At 33.8% G+C, this 22,680-nt stretch overlaps 1 protein-coding gene and 1 long non-coding RNA gene across 2 annotated transcripts in view; both read right to left on the reverse strand.

The window, feature by feature from the left end:
• Positions 1-10,268, reverse strand: part of chrna5 (cholinergic receptor, nicotinic, alpha 5) — a 32,463-nt gene extending 22,195 nt beyond the window's left edge. Inside the window, exons 1-2 of the mRNA XM_056478821.1 lie at positions 10,152-10,268; positions 9,702-9,812 (exon numbers count right to left, since the gene is read on the reverse strand). Of these exons, the coding sequence (XP_056334796.1) occupies positions 9,702-9,774 (73 nt within the window). The 5' untranslated portion in view covers positions 9,775-9,812; positions 10,152-10,268. The remainder of the gene's footprint in view (positions 1-9,701; positions 9,813-10,151) is intronic.
• A 6,268-nt stretch (positions 10,269-16,536) lies between these two features.
• LOC130245214 (uncharacterized) lies at positions 16,537-19,605 on the reverse strand. Its single transcript, XR_008839312.1, has 3 exons — positions 19,547-19,605; positions 17,131-17,374; positions 16,537-16,949 (listed from the first exon to the last, which is right to left on the reverse strand). It is a non-coding gene; the product is annotated as an uncharacterized LOC130245214 (long non-coding RNA).
• Positions 19,606-22,680: the final 3,075 nt, after the last annotated feature.

A 22,680-nucleotide genomic window follows, 5' to 3' on the forward strand; every position in this document is an offset into this window, starting at 1 on the left:
AACCTGTTTTTTTTTAGCAGGGTGAATTAGTGGGATAGATAATTAATTGATTATTTAATGAAACATGCTAAATGTGGCCTCTTTTTGTCTCACATATTACACAAGTATTTATGTGATCATGGGCATCGTTGCATTTATTAAAACAAGTCTTAATACTACTACTACTAAAAATGTATTATGCATAGCAGAACTTTAGCATACCTTTACGTTGAGCTTGCATTTCTTTCTCTGCATTTCTTTTTTTTTCCCTTTTGGACGCCAGTTGTTTTCAAATTAAAATTAGATTAACATCGATTAAAAATAGTAATGACACTTGTGACTTTATATTACTTGAGACTTTAAGACACTTTTTCGGCTTTATATCCAACATGAGCAATTTGGAAAGATATGTTGACTCTGTGTAGGAAAATGTTACGTTCTAGTTCACCCAATAGCTGATCGCAGGCTGGGTGATCTATGCTAAGATACAGTAAGCTAAAAGTTCTTCCGCCAGATCAAAGATCAGCTGAATGAATTCAAAGATTGTAAAATTCAACTTAACCTATGGTGACTTGTAAAACTAGCCTACTTACAATAACAATTTACAAAATTAGCCTTGTAAAATTTGCCATTTACATGTTCTAGAGAGTTTGTCTTAATATTTGTAGATAATTTAAGTAATTTTGTGTTTTGTTTGTTGTGATTTAGTCATGAGTAGGCCCACACGGAATCTGCACGCACAGATTTTCCGCAGATTTTTAGCCCATCGTTAATTCTGTTTATTTACTTGAGTAAATGTGTGCAAATCTATATTTATTCAGTTTTTAATTTAATTACAGTAATATAATTGACTAATGTGAAAATGTTCATCTGATTTATGTACAATGCAGTGTGTAAAGTAATATGTTCTGTCTTTTAGTAGATATATTCAACACAATCTCATGGCAATTTGTAACTTTTTGATTTAGTGACTAATTCGTACGAATTCGTACGATCTAATTCGTACAATTTAGTACAATTTGCTCATCCCCCAATGACGGTTGGGTTTAGGGGTGGGGTTAGGTGCCACGCCTCCTTTTTAAAATCGTACAATTTCGTACGACTGAACTCGTACGAATTCGTACAAATTAGCCACTAAACTGACAAAACGTAAAATACTTACGTTTTCTCGAAAGATCAGGCTGGATAAAGAGACTTGCTTTGTTTACCAAATAAAGTGAATCTAATTGGATTTGCATTTTATACATATACAAGTTAAAAAGATATTATTTTTTATTTCACATATTAAGATTTTAGTTATGATAGTCCCAAAATAATTCTGCACAAATCCGCAGATTTTTACCAAAATTCTCTGCAGAAATAGCAAAAAAAGTCTGCAGATTCCAACCTCACAGTAGTCATGACGCATGTACTAGACACACGAACCTGCTTTGAATCTACTGTAAACCAAATATACAATTCAGTTCTAATTTTTTTGTCTGAAGGTTGATGTAATATAAGATCAATCATCTAGCTTCACTGACATTTAAGGGAATGATTTGACCCAGAAGCTATAAAACACTGCAAGTGTCATTTTTCTCATTTCTGTCTAAAATTGAGTTTGTTGGCCACGGTACTGCATTTATCCTATAAAAAGTGTGGTAAGCCTAAATGGCATTTATTGATTCATGTATTTCGTGCCTTTTATTTAGCGCTATATTTAGCTATTGATTGGTTTTTGCAATGCTATCCTCTCCCCAAAGCTCGGTTTCTGTGCTTATAAATCTTGTTCTTCGACTGGTCATTTCACAGACAACTGCAGATGGTTTTCCAGTTTCAGCCTGTTTCCCTATTGATCAATATCTGTGGTTTTGGTCTCCCTTAATCAATGTAGGACTGATTAGAACATGTATTAATCCTCCGGTCACACTGTTAACTCTGACCTGGACTCTCTCATGAAGTGATAATTGGTGTGGGTGAACATAAAGATCATGACTTATTAAAGGGATAGTTCACCCAAAATGGAAATCCTGTAATCATTTATTCACTCTTTACTTGTTCCAAACCTGTTTTAGTTCTACTGAACACAATGAATGTAATTTGAAGAAAGCCATTGACATCCATAGTATTTGTTTATTCTCCTATGGAAGTCAATGAGTATGTTTGCATGGAGATCAATACTCAGACTTTAATACATTAAGACTGTGATTAAGAATCTACCATGTAAACAGAATTTTTTGATTACCTTCATCCGGTTAAAGTCATAATCGAAATAAACAAATATTTTAGTAACATTTTCAAAGTGCAGTACCGAGATGTAAACCCCTTAATCAGACTATTAACATCCTGTAGGACTTTTCGACACATTTTGTAACAGGATACACTCGGGCTACAGTAGTGGTCAGTCGTGTGGTTAGCTGTAGCATTAATGAAATATTGCTAAATTAAAGGGCAGAGAAGACCTATCCCTACTGAAAAAAAACTGACCTAACCTGGTTGGCTGGTTTTAGCTGGTCGACCAGCCTGATTTTAGAGGGGTTTTGGCCACTTCCAGGCACTTCCAGTCTGGTCTTAGCTGGTCAGGCTAGAAAATGACAGCTAAAACCAGCTTGACCAGCCTATATAAGCTGGACATAGCTGGTTTTGGCTGGGCTTCCAGCCTGGCTTGGCTGGTCAAGCTGGTTTTAGCTGGTCATCTCCCAGCCTGACCAGCTAAGACCAGGTTGCAAATGGCTGGAAACCAGCCTGGAAGTGGCCAAAACCCCTCTAAAACCAGCCTGGTTGACCAGCTAAAACCAGCCAACCAGCCTAGGCTGGTTTAAGCAGTTTTTTTCAGTAGGGGTTGCTGGAGAATTTATATCTGCTGTCTATTTGTATGTATTGCATGATAATTAAACTGCAGTTGAAGCTGTTAAAAATGTTAAAGGGGTGGTCCACTACGATATCATATTTTAAACTTTAGTTGATGTGTAATGTAGCTGTGTGACCATAAACAACATCTCTGAATGTAATATGCTCAAAGTTTAAAGCAAAGAGAGACATTTGGCTTTTACAGAGTTAGCTTAGCAAAACCTACAGCGAACGAAGCTTGGGGACTACAAATTATACATATCCGGGCTAGTGAGAGAGATCACAAGGGTTTCCAGTTACACGCATTTACGACATACACACACCCTGCACAGGGAAGGGGCATGGCCAGAGGCGGTGTAATGTTACAGCAGAGAAAGCTAAAATGCTGTCCAAACACTGCTATTTCCACAGAGCGTGTTCTGTTTGGGTTTCCAAAGGACACGACACAAAGAAAGAAGTGCCAACAATTTAATTTGAATTATGTTCCAGAAAATTATTAAAACATATATAGCTAGCATTTGACTAAGGAGAACTTTCAGAATCTCTCCCAGTTTAGTGCTGGTTTCGGCTAAAAAAGGAGCAACTCCAACCACAATGGACGAAGCTGTGAGCCACAACCTGTGTTTTTATTTGTTAAAATTGACCATTACATGCACAGTTTCTAGTGTTAACAGTATGTTGTAGCGAGGACATAAAAAATTATGTAAACAATGGGAAATGCTGTTAGGCACCGCTAACAATTTAGCTACAAATTTATATTTATCAGTCAAATTGTCTCTCTATGCAGCAGCTTTCCCTGTGTTCTACATCTCAAATAACAATACGCAAAAGATATGTGAACGTTTCATATTACTTAAACATGCTTATTCCGAATATATATGAAAGACACTTGTCAGGTATTATTTTAGAGAGCCGGTGTAAAGTTCTGCTGTGTGCTCTGTCTGATTCAAGCAGTTAACACTGCTAGCAGCTGCTCTGACTAACAGTATTTACACAGCGCAAAAGCACATGCTTGTAGAGGCATGACGTGGAACCACACCTGCCAACATTTGACTCTGAAAATCCGGGAGACCGAGGGGTGGGGTGTCCAGAGGTGAGGTATATGAATAACACTGTTGTTGAGAACAGGGTTAGTAACTGTACTATGGAGTGGGTTTCGGGCGGACACTGTGATCGGATACTATACCAAAGTTGGCAACCCGGGGGTTACAGGAGTTTTTCGGGAGAAATAACAAAACGGGAGGGTGGTGGAAGAGAAGATGGGTCTGAAATACAGGAAACTCCTGGGAAAAACAGGAGTGTTGGCAGGTATGCGTGCAACTAATCTGCGAATCACAGCACATTATGTTAGCTGACCAATCAGAGCCTCTTGAGGCCGGGCCTTTTAAAGGCGCTAGGAAATATGACGTTTTCATGTTAGCGAAGTAGCTAATATAAAATTGTATATAATCAAAGTAAGATACATGAAAAAATAACGTATAATATCGTATAATATAACGTAAAATATCTTATAAACACAACCAAGCCTTAAAAATACACTGTGCACCACACCTTTAAATAACTTACATATACGCAATACACAGAATATATACACACACAAACTGTTGATTCTGAAGAATGAAGAGTGATGATTTTGACATGCCACTCAGAAGGAAAAGTTAGATTGTGACATAATGATATTATTTAATCAACTATAACATGTAAAATGGGAACATGAAAGGAACATACTAAAAGAAGCTCATGTAAACACTTTAAAGGGCACCTATTTTACTCTATTTTCGAGATTTAAGACAAGTCTTTTGTGTCTCCAGAATCTGTTTGTAAAGTTTCAGCTCAAAACACCCATCAGATTATTTATTAGACCTTTCTGTATATTGGGAATTTTAAGTGTTAAGACATTGTAGCTGTTTTTTTTTTTGTCTGTGCCTTAAATGAGCTGGTTCTACCCGCTCGCGTGCATGTCACACCTATAGAGATTGCTCACCTTTATGAAATTAACAGCACAGTGACAGACAAAATTAAGCAGATCTCCCTTACTACAGCAATAACTTTCCCAAAAGTTATTTGATGTATTTGTTGTGGAGTTAGAAAAGTTGTTATAAAGTTTGCGTGCACATGTGCTCACACGCACACACAAAGACACACGTTTAGCTTTGCACTGTTTTTGCAGGGCAAATGTGACAGGATACACCTTAATATACACTGCTGTATGGATATCCGTAATGTTAATGTACAAAATAAACCTGATTTAAATCTACAAACTGGGATTGAAGCATCTTTTTATAATTGTGAGCGATTTTGCTGTCCTTATTACAAACATGCACTGTTTTAAAATGTTTTAAACTTGTAAAACTCATTTTGAGCTGCAGATGATCACAGAGAGTTGGAACAGATCTTTTAACCCCAGTTGCTTTGCACACGTCCTGCCTTTGGATATGATCATACGCAGTACTATGGAGTCGGCGGCTGTATATTTTAATATGCGGCTATCAATCCATTCGGTCGGTGGAGAACTGCACTCCTACGTCACGTTGCAGTGGGCCTCAAAATAGGAGGGACTTTAAATCTATTTTTAACATCAGAAAATAAAAAAAGACTTATTGCGTTTCTGTCACTACAAAATAACTCTAGACACACTATATTGACACAAGGTTCTGTCCAAACAGCTTCCAAAAGTTGATTTCATCATAGGTGCCCTTTAACAGACTTTTTTGATTCTTACTCAGATTAGGGTAAATAATTTGATTACTGATGTCCATGTAAACATTAGGGATGCAACAATACAGTTAGCCTACGGTACAATACATACCTTGGTTTTTTAACATTATTTTCGGTTCTTTTTTTGTTATTCTATGCTTGGGCAATAGGGACAGTAAGGGGTTAAGGAGAAAAAATTAAAACAATATATTGCAATACGCCTTTGTTTTACCTAAAAGCCAAAAAAGTACACCAGTTCCTAGTGTTTTGTATAAAACAAAAATTTACACTGAAAACTCTGTGTAATATCTGAAAACAGATAAATTCCTACATTTTGAAAATAAACATACATGTAAAGTTAATAAACATAAATTAACGATTTCAAATAAACATATTTGTACTTCAGTAAACATAAATAAACAATTTCAATTATCTCGGTGCTGAAAAAAAGTGTGAGGCAGTAGTCTGTAACTCAGATCGAGTGCTTTTATAAGATGACAAAAGCCCGCATCTCCAATCACCGAAAACGTCTGTAAATCTTTAGCAATGCCACTGCCTTGGTTATTTTTATGCATGTCTTGGAACCAGTTGGGTATGTATGCTGGAAGGATTCAGCGAGGGATTGTTTTTTTGGAGGACTTTATTACCTTCTCTGCTATCCTGTCTTCAGACAGTGATATTGCTGGGTGATGGCACCGCAGATGTGCAGTCATGGTTATACGTGTAAAACAATGCTTGCACAATCATTTTTTGTTCACCGTTTTTTCTGTCATTGGTATTATACTCAACGGCAAAAACGAAATGTCCTCACACTGCAGATTTAAAAGTCGCCACCGCTTCCTCGTACTGTTGCCTCACTTCACCACCGCTCGCGATGTTAAAGTGTGGAATGATGGTTAAGCGCCCCCTAACTTTAGAGCATATGATTGAATATTTACTTGCGGGGAGGAATTTCCTCATCTCAGCTCGAAGACTTGCAGGCACACACAAACAGTCAATTCGGGGAGATATAAAATGCACATAAACTATTTAAATAAATAAATAAATAAACGCAATTCACAAGCGCGTATTGAACTGTGGATGTCGTACTGAATGGTTCAATATTAAATTGAGAATTGTGGCATCTCTTGTAAACGACAAAAGTCATTGTTTACTGCTTTCTTCAAAATATCTTCATTAGTATTCAACAGATGAAAGAAACGCATAAAGGTTTGGAACCACTTGAGTGTGAGTAGATAGTGAATAAATTGTAATTGTTTGGGTAAACTATCCCTAAAATGATCTGAATCAGGTTATTGCTGTTTCAGTAGTCTACAAGGAACACTTTTGCACATTTTGTGTTTATTTATTTATTTAAATAAATTAAATATGTTAGTTGAACACTCAATTGCTCATTAAAATACAAAGTATGAATGCACAAACAAATGCCATATATATTGGTATATCTGATAGATTTACCAATAAATAAAAAACACCATCTAACAACACACATTTTTCACTTTTCACACAGTATCAATGCTATGAGCCCAAGGGAGAAGCCAAGATAAATTATTTCCTCAAGAGTGCTGTAAATGTCATTTAAGCCAAAAAGGTCTGCTAGATATTACATCTCTGAGGTGAACTGTGTCCACAGATTGTAATCGTAAGTTTCTCCTTATAACCTTAAATAACCGTATTCATTTTCAGCTGTTACACATAAGTGCTCATTAATAAAATATTTTAGATAACCACTAAATCCACAGGTTTGTTGTGATGCACTAGATTGTGGTTTTTGCTATCACTTATTAAATGCACTGCATCCAGCTTGTGGCATGATATTTGTAATGTATAAAAATAGGTGTCTTTGTCATTGCCTGGTCCGGATGATCTAGCCTCTCAGTGACTAAAATAGAGAAGACAATCCATTTTCAGAGTGTGATCTTTATCTGCATCTCTCTGTCACGCTGATGGCCTCACAGAGAGGGACAGAAACGAAAGTTGTTGGATAAACCCTGAGTGATTCAGTGATTCATTTCATCCCAAAATAACAGCAAAAAATTTACAGTAAAATAAAGCAATAATTATCAGAAATTAGATCTATATTATATTATATTATATTATATTATATTATATACAACAAACAATGGTATTATACACTGAACGTGTGCTGCAATACCACAGAAAATCATTATATTCACAATGAAATTTCATATTTTATTATGTGTTACATATACGTGGAAACTGCAGTGTTTACTATACATTAATCAAACTTAAATGTACTATTAATAAATAGTGTTCAAAATGACTGTTGAGTAATCTCTAATGAAATGAGCAGCATGTTATTTAATTAAAATTGTCATAGAACTGTTGACCTGTAACTTATAAACATTACAACCAACTACTAACCATTCTATGTTAAGAAAAGTGTAAAATATATATTTTTATGTGCAAGTTGGAAAACTTACATCATCATATTGTCAGCAACAGGAAATACATCCCATCAGACTACAAGAGATGAAAAGTATGCCTTCAGGGGATGAAATATGAATAACCAATTAATGATAACAAGAGCAGAGACATGGAAATCCACACTGGCAAACGGCACCCTAATTACTTTATTAAATTATATTATATTATATTACATTATATTATATTATATTATATTATATTATATTATATTATATTATATTATATTATATTATATTATGGCAGCGCGGTGGGGCAGTGGGTAGCGCTGTAGCTTAACAACAAGAAGGTTGCTGGTTCGAGCCTTGGCTGGGTCAGTTGGCATTTCTGTGTGGAGTTTGCATTTTCTTCCTGTGTTCGCGTGGGTTTCCTCTGGGTGTCCGGTTTCCAAAAGACATGCGCTATAGGTGAATTGGGTAAACTAAATTGTGCGTAGTGTAGGATGATAATGAAGGAGAGTGTATGGGTGTTTCTCAGAGATGGGTTGCAGCTGGAAGGGCATCTGCTGCATAAAACATATGCTGGATAAGTTGGCAGTTCATTCCGCTGTGGCGACCCCTGATTAATAAAGGGACTAAGCCAAAAAGAAAATGAATGAATATTTTATTATTTTATATTATATTATATTATATATATATTATATTATTGTACAGTTATCGGGAACCCTGTATTCTGATTTATGCCATACAGTGTCCTCCTATGTATCGATAAAATCAACATTGTGAAAAATTTTATTGTTTCTGATTTAATTACCTTTTTTTTACTTATTATTATTTTTTTAATTCAACTGCTCCCATTTTATGTACTCTTTTACTTGAGCTAAATATATATATATAGTAAAAAGAAATTTTGACTTTCATTGTATTTCAAAAAAAACTAATCATATTATATATAGTTAAAATAATATTTGATATCAAAATATTTCAGCTGTCAATGAAAAAATGAATAACTGTTTAATAATTATTTATTATATACAGTTGAAATCAGAATTATTAACCCTATTCGAATTTTTGTTTCTTTTTTAAATATCTCCCAAATGATGTTTAACAGAGCAAGGAAATTTTCACAGTATGTCTGATAATATTTTTTCTTCTAGAAAAAGCCTTATTTGTTTTATTTAGGCTAGAATAAAAGCAGTTTAAAATTAAAAAAAAAAACATTTTAAGGTCAAAATTATTAGCCCCATTAACCTATATATTTTCCAATAGTCTTCAGAACAAACCATCATTATACAATGACTTGCCTAATTTAACCTAACCTGGCTAGTTAACCTAATTAACCTAGTTTTAGCCTTTAAATGTCACTTTAAGCTGTATAAAAGTGTCTTGAAAAATATCTAGTCAAATATTATTTACTGTCATCATGGCAAAGATAAAATAAATCAGTTATTAGAAATTAGTTATTAAAACTGTTATGATTAGAAATGTGTTAAAAAAATCTCTCCGTTAAACAGAAATTGGGGAAAAAAATAAATAGGGCTAATAATTCAGGGGGTCTAATAATTCTGACTTCAACTGTATCTATAATATAATATTATATTTGAATGAGGGGGCAGTTATAAGGATTTTCTATAGGATTTATTATATTTTCTAAATATATTTTCTATAAGGATATTCTATTTAATCTTTCCTTTCTTTTCATTGTGAGTTGAATTATGACCCAGGCATGTTCTTGGCAGGTTTTGTGAGATCTCAGTCTCACCCAGGCACAGATGTTTGCTGTGGCGTTGAGCCAAGGTCAGATTCACTCACCTATAGCGGAGCACAGGACAGCAGAGCAGACCAGCGGGAGGAGAGCTCTAACCAAGCTGAGAGCTGTTACCATGATACCATCAGCGGCAGCCAAACCACAGAGAAGAAGATCTGCAAACAGCCATAATAACACACAAATACTTGCCAATCTGCTACTGATCATTCACAAGCACGTTAAACATGTACGTAGTAACAGAGAAAACACAGCACATCTACCTGCATGCAGCATCCTCTGCACATTTTATCATGTGTGATGATCACAAATACATAAACTATAATCACAGACAAGAATTTCACTATATGTTCAGCAACATCCACACCTTTACACAAGCAGACAAAGCATGAATCTCTCCACCTGTCTGCTGAGATTACACACACATTCATCAGTCTGCAAACACCCATTGTCTCTGTCCAATTCTCTCCCTTGCCCCTTTCTTTGTGTTTCCTTACCGGATTATGGACTGGAAGAGAGCGGAATCTTCAGAATTTCTGTCTTCCATTTGGTTGTCGTGTGTCCATGCCAATCAGCATGTGTGTGGCTGCTTACACACATACAACCGTCATGGTCTCCCGCTCCTCCTCCTCCTCCTCCTCCTCCAGAAAAGACAGATCCACCCCTCCTTGCATTTTCCCGCACAGAAGAAAACAGCCAATCATAGTCATGAATCCCCTATTATTTCGTAAAGTCTGCCCCCTCCTGTTCAAAACATGTACACATGCTAATGAGCAAACAGCTGAGGTCTTCAACCTTTTTTTTTTGGACAGTGAACATTTCCTTTATAAAGAACAAAGCATAAATGACATACCTGTACCATAAATTGTAAATCTGACAGGATTTTGACCTCTGCTATAAACAAAACACAACACACAGTGTATAGATTTATCATATTAATCATATTAAATTCATTCTTTTTTTTTTCGGCTTAGTCCCTTTATTAATCTGAGGTCGCCACAGTGGAATGAACCGCCAACTTATCCAGCAGGTTTTACGCACTGGATGCCCTTCCAGCCGCAACCCATCTCTGGGAAACATCCATACACACTCACTCACACTCGTACACCACGAATAATTTAGCCTTCCCAATTGACCCGTACCGCATGTCTTTGGATTTGTGGGGGAAACGGGAGCACCCAGAGGAAACCCACACGAATGCAGGGAGAACATGCAAACTCTCCACACAGAAACGTCAACTGACCCAGGTGACTGCATCACCTATTAGATTAATATTATTTATAATATTAAATCAACATGAAAATTGACCCTATTTGCTTGATGCGCTTTGTCACAATGTAAAGGATTCATGTCTTGGTCTTCATCATTTTTAATCAGAAAATAATAACTTTGCTTTTATCCATTATCATCGCACACTGTAAAAATGTTTATTAATGTAAGTTCATATATCCACATGTGATAAAGTGTGTTATAAAATGTAACAAGTTAATATAATTTGATCATTAAAGGGATAGTAAAATTTGTAATGTACTACTCACCCTCATCTGAGTTTGGGCAGGACTCTTAAGGCTAAAGATAAGGTGTTGGTTGATGAGGGGGAACTGTGCAGAACCAGCGAGGAAGGGAGAAGCAAAAAATCAGACCAGGACAGGTGGACCTTTTTTTGGATTAGACAACCAGTCAGAATCTGGTGTGACCACCATTTCCTTCACGCAGTACAACACATCTTCTCATGTCTGGTGAGTATGTTCAGCTTACAGGAATTTTGTAAAGATCCTTGCAACATGAGGTGATGTTCGTTGATGAATGCCACATCTGCCGACTGCCCTTTCCAGTGAAAACTGCACATTTTTCAGTGGCCTTTTATTGTGGCCAGCCTAAGCCACACCTGTGCAATAATCAAGGTGTGATATGTCATACCTTTGAGGTGCATGGATTATCATACACTATTTCATAGCAATTTGTAACTTTTTGATTTAGTTGCTAGTTAGTATGAATTTGTACGATTGCATTCGTACAATTTAGTACAATTTGCTCATCCGTCGATGATGGTTGGGTTTATTGGTGGGGTTTGGTGCCACACCTCCTTTTAAGATCATACATTTTTATATGACAACCTGTATATATTATTATGAATTAGACACTAACTTGACAAAACTTAAATATTTACGTTTCCTCGCTGTATATCTCATCAAATTTCAAGTGAAAGATTTAGAAAAAAGTTTTAGATCTTTGAGCTCATGAGCTCAATTGAAACAAGATTTTTGCCTTTATAGATTTTTTAATGTATAATAAAAGAGAATAATAATAATTATGTCTGTACGTAACTTTAAAATAACTGCATCGTTATAAGTGACTTAATGTCAACTACCAGTTAACTAAAAAGTATACTAAAAGTATGTCTTCCTAACATCGACTGAAGTAACTTTTCAAATAGGTGGCAACTTATTTACCCTAACCTACCAGAACTTGCAGGATTTTTTTTTTTTAATTTAAATAGAGGAGCTCTGGATTTAACGACACACTGTATAACCTAAATCTTCGTTTACCTTTATAAAAAATAGAATTAATAAAAAATAGAATAATGTTACCTTCTGAGAACTTTCTGGCACTATAGATGCTGTATATACAAAATAATGAAAGTTTGAAGCAATGTGTTTGCTACTTTTGTATTTTGGACTTATTAGGTCAGTAAAATCACTGACGATTGGGTTTAGGGGTAAGGTTTGGTGCCACGCCTTCTTTTTAAAATCGTACATTTTTGTACAACTGAACGATTAGCCACTAAACTGACAAAACGTAAAATAGTTAAGTTTCCTCAAGAGATCAGGCTGTACAATTCCTTTTTCCTCCATGTGTTCAAAATAATGACACTACTTTCATCACAGAAATGTAAGCCTCTGCCATCTTGGTTTCTGTCTGTTCCTGTGGGGAGCTAATTTTCTCATTCAACGTGCGTGATTCAACGTGATTACACTAATTTTAATTCAGCAAACGTTTTTTAAAAGCATACTCGAGTGACATAAAAAAAAAGGAACTAAAATATTATTACTTAATTTCAAAAGTTACATCCAACACTGCAGTCTACAAATATCATAGTGAGAGTTAGTTGACATCAGTGGTGTAGTCTGGGCTATACGCACGTATACTCAGTATGCCTACTTTTTTCCACTAGCTGTTTGGGTATTACGACTTCTGAGGATCAATAATTGCGAATACCCTCGGGATACTCACTTGTTTTGCTGATTAGACTTCCCTAATTTACATGTATTCGCAACCCCTTTAACTGTATACCAAATTTTTTTTAACTCCCATCTTAATTTGTTTTTCGAAGTCAACTGAATGATGTCTCACTGAAACGTTCAGGTAAAATTATAATACAGCATGGGCAGGTTGGGTGGGTAATAGTACACCACCTTTTTTTTAGGACTACACCACTGGTTGACATGTAGTTGCAAAGTTACATACATAGTCAGGGCCATCAAACTAAACCATTACATAATAATATTAATGATAATAACGAAAAGAATTAACAATGATAATTTCAAGGTTATGTCTGCACAATTTTACACTTGAGGGCAGTGAATACTATAAAAAAATAAAGCTTTAACAAATGACAATGTCCCAAAAGGATGTCAGCTAATAGGATCTCTACCATGTAATCCTATAAAATCTAATGACAGAAGCATTTCAATCACAACAAAATAAAAAGTCATATTTTTACTTAATATATTGAAATGACAAGGCCACTTCATACGACACTTGCTTGTTTGGTATTCAGTGGATCAGAATTGCAGAAAGTTTTTGTTCAAGTTTCCACAGCTTGTTATAGCAAGCTAAAATAAATTGAATGTGGTTAAAGCTGTTATACGAGCAGATGTAGAATTGTGCTCTGTTTATAGTTTCGCATCCTATATGGTATTTGTATTATGTAAAAGCTTTAACCAGATTAAGAAAGCTATAAAGGTTATGGTTAAATACAGCTTAGTTGTGTGTCAGCGGTTCCCACAAAGGAAATAATTATTATTAATACTAAATAGGGTTTACGTGAAAATGTGAACATGCAGAAAGCTTTCTGAGAAGGTTTAGGGTGAAGCTTATATTAGATCTGTATGAAAATAAAGTTTATGGCAGGCCACCACGAATATACAGTTGTAGTCAGAATTATTAGCCCCCTTTGAATTTATTATTATTTTTTAAAAATATTTCCCAAATTATGTTTAACAGAGCAAGCACATTTTCACAGTAAGTCTGATAATATTTTTTCTTCTAGAGAAAGTCTTATTTGTTTTATTTCGGCTAAAATAAAAGCAGTTTTTAATTTTTTAAACACCATTTAAAGGAGCCCCTTTAAGCTGTATGTTTTTTTACAGAACAAACCATTGTTATACAATAACTTGCCTAATTACCCTAACCTGCCTAGTTAACCTAATTAACCTAGTTATGCCTTTAAATGTCACTTTAAGCTGTATAGAAGTGTCTTGAAAAATATCTAGTAATATATTATTTACTGTCATCATGGCAAAGATAAAATAAATCAATTATTAGAGATAAGTTATTAAAACTATTATGTTTAGATATGTGCTGAAAAATCTTCTCTTCATTAAACAGAAATTGGGGGGAAAAAATAAACAAGGGGGCTAATAATTCAGGGAAGCTAATAATTCAGACTTCAACTGTAAATGTACAAACTTTTTGATTTCACTTAGGGACCTTGTATTTTTTGATGATTTTTTTTTTTTTAGTTTGACCTGCAAATAAAAAACAATTCACATGATGTGTGCTAATATACCTAGGATACTGTACATTTGTAATAGCTGTAATAGCTGCAGAGACACTTTACAGTCAATTGCTTTGGCTGAAATCTTGATTGAAATTTTTTATTTTATTTTATTTTTTTATTTAAGTTTAGATCTCTGAACAATTAGCTTATTGTTCACTTAGAGGAGCATTTCTTATTGATTTAAGCTAATTGCAAACGCTTTGGCACATGTGTGGAAACAATAAGTACACTTATCTGTAGTTTGGACAAAAACTAATTGCATATGGCTTGTTGATCAAAATAGATGAGTCAAATCTCATTTGAACTGTCAAACTCTTCACAACTTCTCAATCATTTTTCATCATGAAAGCCATCACACTCAAAACAGGCTATTCAGTTATCAAATATTTGTATATGCACATTTATACCTTAAATATCTAATAGTGACATAGTTTCAACCCAGGCTTATTCTGAAAATGTACCTCTATATACATTTCTAAAGACAGCGAATGTCTCAGGGGGTATGTTTTTTTGCAGTTCTTGTTTTTGCGAATCCACATGAGGCCACTGTGTACGCTTTTTGAGACCTCAAATTTCTCTCGTGAGTGCCATTCGCGCCTGCTGTTGTTGCGTAAACCCACCAGAGGCCGCTGTTGACTGACTGACCGACTGACTGGCTGATCGACTGACCCACCCTCCTCCTTCCCTAAACCCAACCAATTTTATTGATTGACCCACCCACCCACTTACCTAAATCCAATCAACAATTTTCAAAAGCAATCCAGAAAAAGAAAAAAGCCCCTGTCTGATTTTTACCACGTATGATGTTTTATTGCATTCTCACCCTGTTATTTACTTGCTTATTTTATTTTTTGGCTTCTGTTTTTTGGTTTCTGGAACCATTCTTCACCAGACTCGGACCCCGTCATCGTGGTCAACTCCTCTCTGCATCTCAAGTCCGTTGACGTACATGGTGAGCTAATGGGACAAACTGGTGGGAAAACGGCGTGAAAGCCGACCATACAGAGGTAAGCGGTCAGCTGGTAAGCGCGAAAAAGTATGGTGTCATACCACCCTGCAGAGTTCATTGGCTCTGGCTGCATAAACCGCGGTCTCCAGAAACATGTATAAGGCTACGTTTTCTGAGTGAGCCTATGTTGCACTGTTTGTAATGTCTGAAAACTTTATAAATTACCTGATTTGCTATACAATTTGCATCATCTATTTAACCAATCAGGTTATAAGCATATATATATACTTCAACTGTGTGTTTATTTATATATATATATATATATATATATATATATATATATATATATATATATATATATATATATATATATATATATATATAAACACACAGTTGAAGTCAGAATTATTAGCCCCCCTGTAAATTTTTTTCCCCAATTTCTGTTTAACGGAGAGCAGATTTTTATTTTCAACACATTTCTAAACATAAAAGTTTTAATAACTCATTTCTTATAACTGATTTATATTTATCTTTGCCATGATGACAGTAAATAATATTTTACTAGATATTTTTCAAGACACTTCTATACAGCTTGAAGTGACATTTAAAGGCTTAACTAGGTTAATTAGGTTAACTAGGCAGGTTAGGGTTATTAGGGAAGTAATAATGATGTTTTGTTCTGTAGACTGTTGAAAACAAATATAGCTTAAAGGGGCTAATACATTTTTAGCTTAAAATGGCTTTTAAAATATTAAAAACTGCTTTTATTCTTGCCGAATTAAACAAATAAGACTTTCTCCAGAAGAAAAAATATTATCAGACATACTGTGAAAATTTCCTTGCTCTGTAAAACATCAACTGGGCAATACTTAAATAGAAAATACAAATCAAAGGGGCTAATAATTCTGACTTCAACTGTATATACGCACACAATCACTAACTTTTTTTTGAGAATGAAGAACTTTCAATTTTTGTCAATTGCTTTGGCACATTCTCTAAACTGTGACTGCAAATCTCAAAACTGTTTGCTGGAACTTCAGAACTTTATTGCATGTCTGCAAAGTGTAGTTACTCATCCAAAATATTTCATTCATGCTTCAAAACCTAGTTATTGTGTCAACAAGTGCATGTCAACTAACCCTAACCCTAACCCCAACCTAAAAGCCTACGTATAATCTAATGAGAATTAGTTAGCATGTAGATGCAATGTAATTTAAATTCAACAAACGGACCATCAAAATAAAGTGTGACGGCATACTTTAATCAAACAAGACAAATAACAAATTATATTCCAATACAAAGTGAAGCTTATAAAGCATACTATAATGACACCTAACAAATAATATTCCAATACAAAATAGAGCGTATAAAGCATACTAAATTTGATCCACACACAACAAACAAGTTGCAAAACAGAAAGAGCACAGACAACTCCAGCGAGTCAAACAATAGCCACACACATACCAAAATAAAAATAACATAAGATGATTAATATAGTCATGCTGCGATGAATGATGATATTGTACTACACATCAAACTATTCATTGTACAGTACTGGTTCATCTGTAGAAAAAAGACATTTGTTTAATTCAAAAACAGCTAGTGCTTGTAACTTTATAATGTATATAATTTCAATATTTCAGTGCAGAAATACAAGAGGCTTATGTTTTTTTGTTTGTTATTTCAAGATTGCATAAAACTTTCATAATTCATTTACAACAAATCTTTTACAGAGCAAACTTACTGTAATCAGAGAAGTCCTTACACACTGAGGCAGCGCTGAGACATCATGGATGTTGATTTAGAGCCATTTAAAAATATATAAGAAACAAAACTACAAACTATATATGGGACATGATTTATGAAAGACTTATGAATTTATAAACATGTGAAGTCAGTCAAAAAAATGTTGTTGTTGTTGTTGTTGTTGGCTTACCAGACAATGCTTTGTATTTCACCAGTACCAGCACTATCAGGTTTCGGTGAAACTAGAATATAGATTTGTGGGGAAAAAAAAGATTAAGATAAGAAAATAGTGGTGAGTAGCTTTGAGTATATTTCTTTATGGTTATCTTTAAGGTACTTTACCCCTAAATGCTGACAAAAGCAACATTTAGCAGATACATATTTCGGATAAGAGTTAAAGCCAAAAATGAAAATTATGTCATCATTTACTCACCCTTTACTTGTTTTAAACCTGTAACCATTGACTTCCATAGTATTTTTTTCTTATGCTATGGAAGCTAATGGTTACAGGTTTCTTTTGTGTTCAGCAGAATAAAGAAACTCATAAAGGTTTGGAACCACTTGAGTAAAAAGTTTTTCTTCTTCTCTTGAATTAGTATTTATGAACATGGAATAGGAATAGCAGAAACATGAAATAGCACATATACATCTTTACTTTGATTTTATAGTATTTCCAGAATAAGTATTGAAGTTATATAATTTATATTTAAGTTAAATATTGAGTTAATTTTTACCAAAGTAATTCAATTATAGCTCATGATCTATAAAACATAACCTTAGAGTGAATGTATTTTTCTTTTGAACACAATAAATATTTTCAATATTTACGTACAAACGTAGCCCCATATACATTTCTGGAGATCGTGAATTATGTAGCCAGAAGCATGTTTGACTGCATTTAATTTTTTTTTTTCAATAGTATTCTGTGCTTTTTTAAATACTATTGGTTTAGTTTAGGGAAGGGCGAGGGTGGGTCAGTCGATCATCAAACAGTCAGTCAGTCAAACAGCCAGTTGACAGTGGCCTCTGGTGAATTTACGAGAGAACAGCAGGCACGAATGGCACTCGCAAGAGAAATTTGAGATCTGAAAAGGCGTACACAGGAGCCTCTGGTGGATTCGCGAAAACAAAAACTGCAAAAATGTAGCTTCTGGGATGTATTTAAAGGTCTCCAGAAATATATATAGTGGTACGTTTTCAATATGAGCCTAGGTTGAATATATTTATTAATGTTAAATTACATTTTTCAGATTCAACCAAGTCAAAAATGTGAAATTTACCTGGAACAAATACAATTTTGGTTGGACCAAAGCAAAACTATACTTTGTTTTAAGAATAAAAAAGACAAATCCAAAATAAAAAATCTATGTTGTAAAAATAGTCTAACGCAGCATTTACACCAGATACGGATGAAGCATCAAGCGCGAGTGATTTATATGTTAAGTGAATGCAAAGATGAGAATAGACATCCTGCGGCGCGATACACGCAAATGAGGTGGCGCGAAATTTTGTAAGTTGGAAAATCTGATCTTCAGCGGACATTCACCCCACGTTAACCAATCATGAGCTTTGTCTTGTAGGGACATGATTATGACGTAGCGCCTGTTGTTGGTGTCCTGGGGGAAAATCCTCCTGCAGACACTGGACAACAGTTTTTCAAACTGGGCTCGGCTCAGTCAGAAGCACAGCTGAAAGCTTCCATCATCCAGGTATAGTTTTCTTGTGAGTTTATAAACTCACAGAGATGGGTGCACCTCTGAATGGATCTAGTGCACTCAGACATGGCTCAAAACAAATCGACGTTGTTTTTCAGTCTACCTAAAGCACAAAAACACAGCTATTCTCTCAATAAAATCCATGTTAACCATTTAGCAACAAAGCTAGTCACCGGGCAGACAGAATCCCCGCCCATGACGCGAATCTGCGTCTATTGTGAAGTGAATTTGATGCGCAAATGAAGCGAGTAAACTCAAAATGTTCATGTGTCTATTTCCGTGCGAATAATGCGATTTATCCGCACATACCATGTCTGGTGTGAACACAGCATAAGACTTTGTGTAAATGTAAAATTTTTCTTGACCACAATAAATATTTTTGACTGGGATTAAATGAAAAATTTCAGTTTAAATAAAAGGTAAACATGCTTTGATAAAAACTACAAATTGAAGCTGCAACAAATTACAGTAATTTATTTAAGTTTGTTTAAAGTTTATATATTTTTCTGTGTACCTAATTGCCCCTTGTGGGATTAATAAAGTTGTTACTTAACCACTTTACACTTTAAATTAACAACTTAAACTTTTGTATTCAGCCAACCCACTTACACCCCTTCTCCTCCACCCCATGTGACTTCTGCCACTGCTTAAAATAGTTGCGTTACATCTCCATTCAGTGTAAAAACATCAAATGAATACCTTCGTAAATCACTTCTGTTTGTTCAAGCTCTGTCTCAATCTTCAACGATCTGTTTTTTAAGAAATGCATTGTAAATGTCCTATAAAATATTGTATATTTTATTATATCAATGAAACAAAATTAAAATAAAACAGACCTTTTCTTTCCTACAATGCACCCTGTAAAAAATGATAAGAAAATACAAAATTATTTGAGTGTTAAGATTTAAGCAGAACTTTTAAAGAAGTGAAACCTGTAAAGATTAACTGTAGTGAAAGTGTCACCATACCTTGTTTTTGGATGAGGAACCAAAGTCCCAGCAACAAAATAAACAACATTATCATGCCGTATGTTAAGATGATTGTGACGGTGTAAATGCTCCTATCAGACTCCTCTGTCAAGGAAAACACATTTTTATTTTGTCAGTTTAATTATTATTATATTTGAATACTGTAGTTACATACACTTGTGAAAATGTGGCTAATTTTACTGAACGTACTTTAAACCATAGAACATATTTATATGTTCTATAAGTTATATAAGTTATATATATGTTCTTGTTATATAAGTATTTTTTTTTCAGTATTTTACATATAATTCTTTACTGATATTTAAGGAAAATATTGATTTAAAGTGCTCTTTTAAAATTTTAAGAACACTTTTATATTTCATTGCACAGTAATGTATATTTTATAAAGAGTACCTTTGCAATGAAGTCAAATTAAAAGATGCACTTTTTAATGTGTCTGGCACAGTACAAATATTATTGGTCACACTTTGTTTTGATGGTCAGTTTGTTGAATTTAAGTTACATTGCAACTAATTCTAATTAGATTCTAAGTAGGTTGGGGTTAGTATAAGTTGACATGTACTTGCAAATTTCTTATAGTCAGTTAAATGTCTGTTGAAGGAGAAGTATCAACAGATATTAAGCAGACAGTCTACTAATACTCAAATGGACCATCAAAATTAATAATTAATTGTAATTACTATGGTAAGTACACGGAACATGTAAGGGTACCTTAAAATAAAGTGTTACATGTACTGAAATTAAAAGTTGAAATGAATATTAGTAAGTTAAGGCAACTCAAATCGTTTGAGGAAACCAATTGATACAAACCATTTGAGTTAAAAAAACTAATCCTAATGAATACTGTGAACTTACTCCATTTAAGTTGAAGTATTGAAGTATTTGATTAACTCATTACCTTCAACAATGAGTTCAAAACTCTTTTCAAATAAGTAGAATTAACTTTCAGTAAATTTTGAGTTAACTACACTCATTTCATTTGATAAAGTTAGCTGTTGGGTTTTACAGTGTATGCTTAATAAATACTTAAAATAATTAACTGCAGTAAGAAAAATCATACTAAATATTTAAATGTTGCAATTTAGACACTGTAAAAAATGTAATGACAAAAAGTCAAGAGAACAAACATGTTTATGCTCAGGTTTCAGTTAATTTGTTTTAAGTTATACAAAGTTTAACTTAATATTTTTAGTCTGTTTGATTGATCATCAAAAAAATTAATCACAGTAGGAATACATGGCAGTATTGTTAATTATTTCACACGTGTGCTAATATACCTAGCTCTAAAACATTGTGCAAACTTTCTGTCAGATATAATTTTAAACAGTCTACTGAAGTGAACACAGAATGTAAACTTAATTTTGTTCTAATTCTCATACAGAATATGAAACAAATTAAATAAAATAAATTGCCTTGAAATGTCCTGTATGTATTCATTAGATTAAAAAAAAAAACAATTCAATACAGTCTGAACCATTTAATCTATCTTTATATTATTAATTATTTAATGCTCTTCAATTAAAGCTCTTGAATAAATTTTCTTGACTTTATATTATTAACCAAATTACTTTTGGCTTGTTAATTATTAAAATAGTTTTGTTTGTCTTACCAGCTATCTGAAAGTGGACTTTATTATTTTGCTTAAATTTCCTTTCATGGTAAGGAAGTATGTTTAACAACACAGCACAGCTGTACGTTCCAGCATCTTCCATCTTGACATCTCTAAGGGTGAATGTCGTCTTCATCTCCTCCGTGTTCCAAATGTTGACTTTAACAGGCTTTTCATTTTTAATGAGGTAAGCCAAAATCATGTTCTTGGACTGTGTTTTGTTTAAAGGACTTGATGTTGAACATATAAACTCGGCATCACTTCCCTGTAACACCTCAGACTTCTCCACATGAATATATGTGTTAATCAGAGATTCTGTGGACAGGAAGAGAAAACATATGGTTAATATTTGGAATTTTTTTCAGTATGTCTGATAATATTTTTTCTTCTGGAGAAAATCTTATTTTTTTTTAATTTCGGCTAGAATAAAAGCAGTTTTTAATTTTTTAAAAAACATTTTAAAGTCTAAATTATTAGCCCTTTTAAGCTATATATTTTTTTCGATAGCCTACAGAACAAACCATTGTTAAACAATAACTTGCCTAATTACCCTAACCTGGCTAGTTAACCTAATTAACCTAGTTAAGCCTTTAAATGTCACTTTAAGCTGTATAGATGTGTCTTGAAAAATATCTAGTAATATATTAATTTACTGTCATGTCATAAAATATTTAGTGAATGTAATAAATCAGTTATTAAAAATTAGTTATTAACTTTTATATTTAGAAAAGTGTTGAAAAATCAAAATGGAAATTGGGGGAAAAATAAACAGGGGAGGCTAATAATTCAGGGGGTTTAATAATTCTGACGTCAACTGAACTTACATGTACTTATTATTGCAAAATTATACACTGTAAAACCTAACATTGAAATCAATAAATGAAATAAGTTAGTTTAACTTAAAAAAGTTATTTTGACTTAATTAAAAAGAGTTTAAATGATTATATTAAGCAGAACTCAAACAGAATGAGTATTTATTTTTTTGTTAACTCTAATGCTAGAAGCAACACCAAACCTTTTGAGTAGCTATATAGTTGTTTATACTTAATTTGTTCAATTAAATGATCTCATACCGATTTGATAACTTTAAGTTACGAATACTCTAAATATTTGATAATATCAACACAAATAATATATGTGTTATGAAGCGGACAGGAGACAGAGGTAAGGAAACGTTAGGGTGTTTATTGAATGACAACAAGGAGCACATGAAGGATAGCCAGGAGGATCAGGAA

The sequence above is a fragment of the Danio aesculapii genome, chromosome 18 (genome assembly GCF_903798145.1).
Source record: "Danio aesculapii chromosome 18, fDanAes4.1, whole genome shotgun sequence".
NCBI classification, from domain to species: Eukaryota; Metazoa; Chordata; class Actinopteri; order Cypriniformes; family Danionidae; genus Danio; species Danio aesculapii.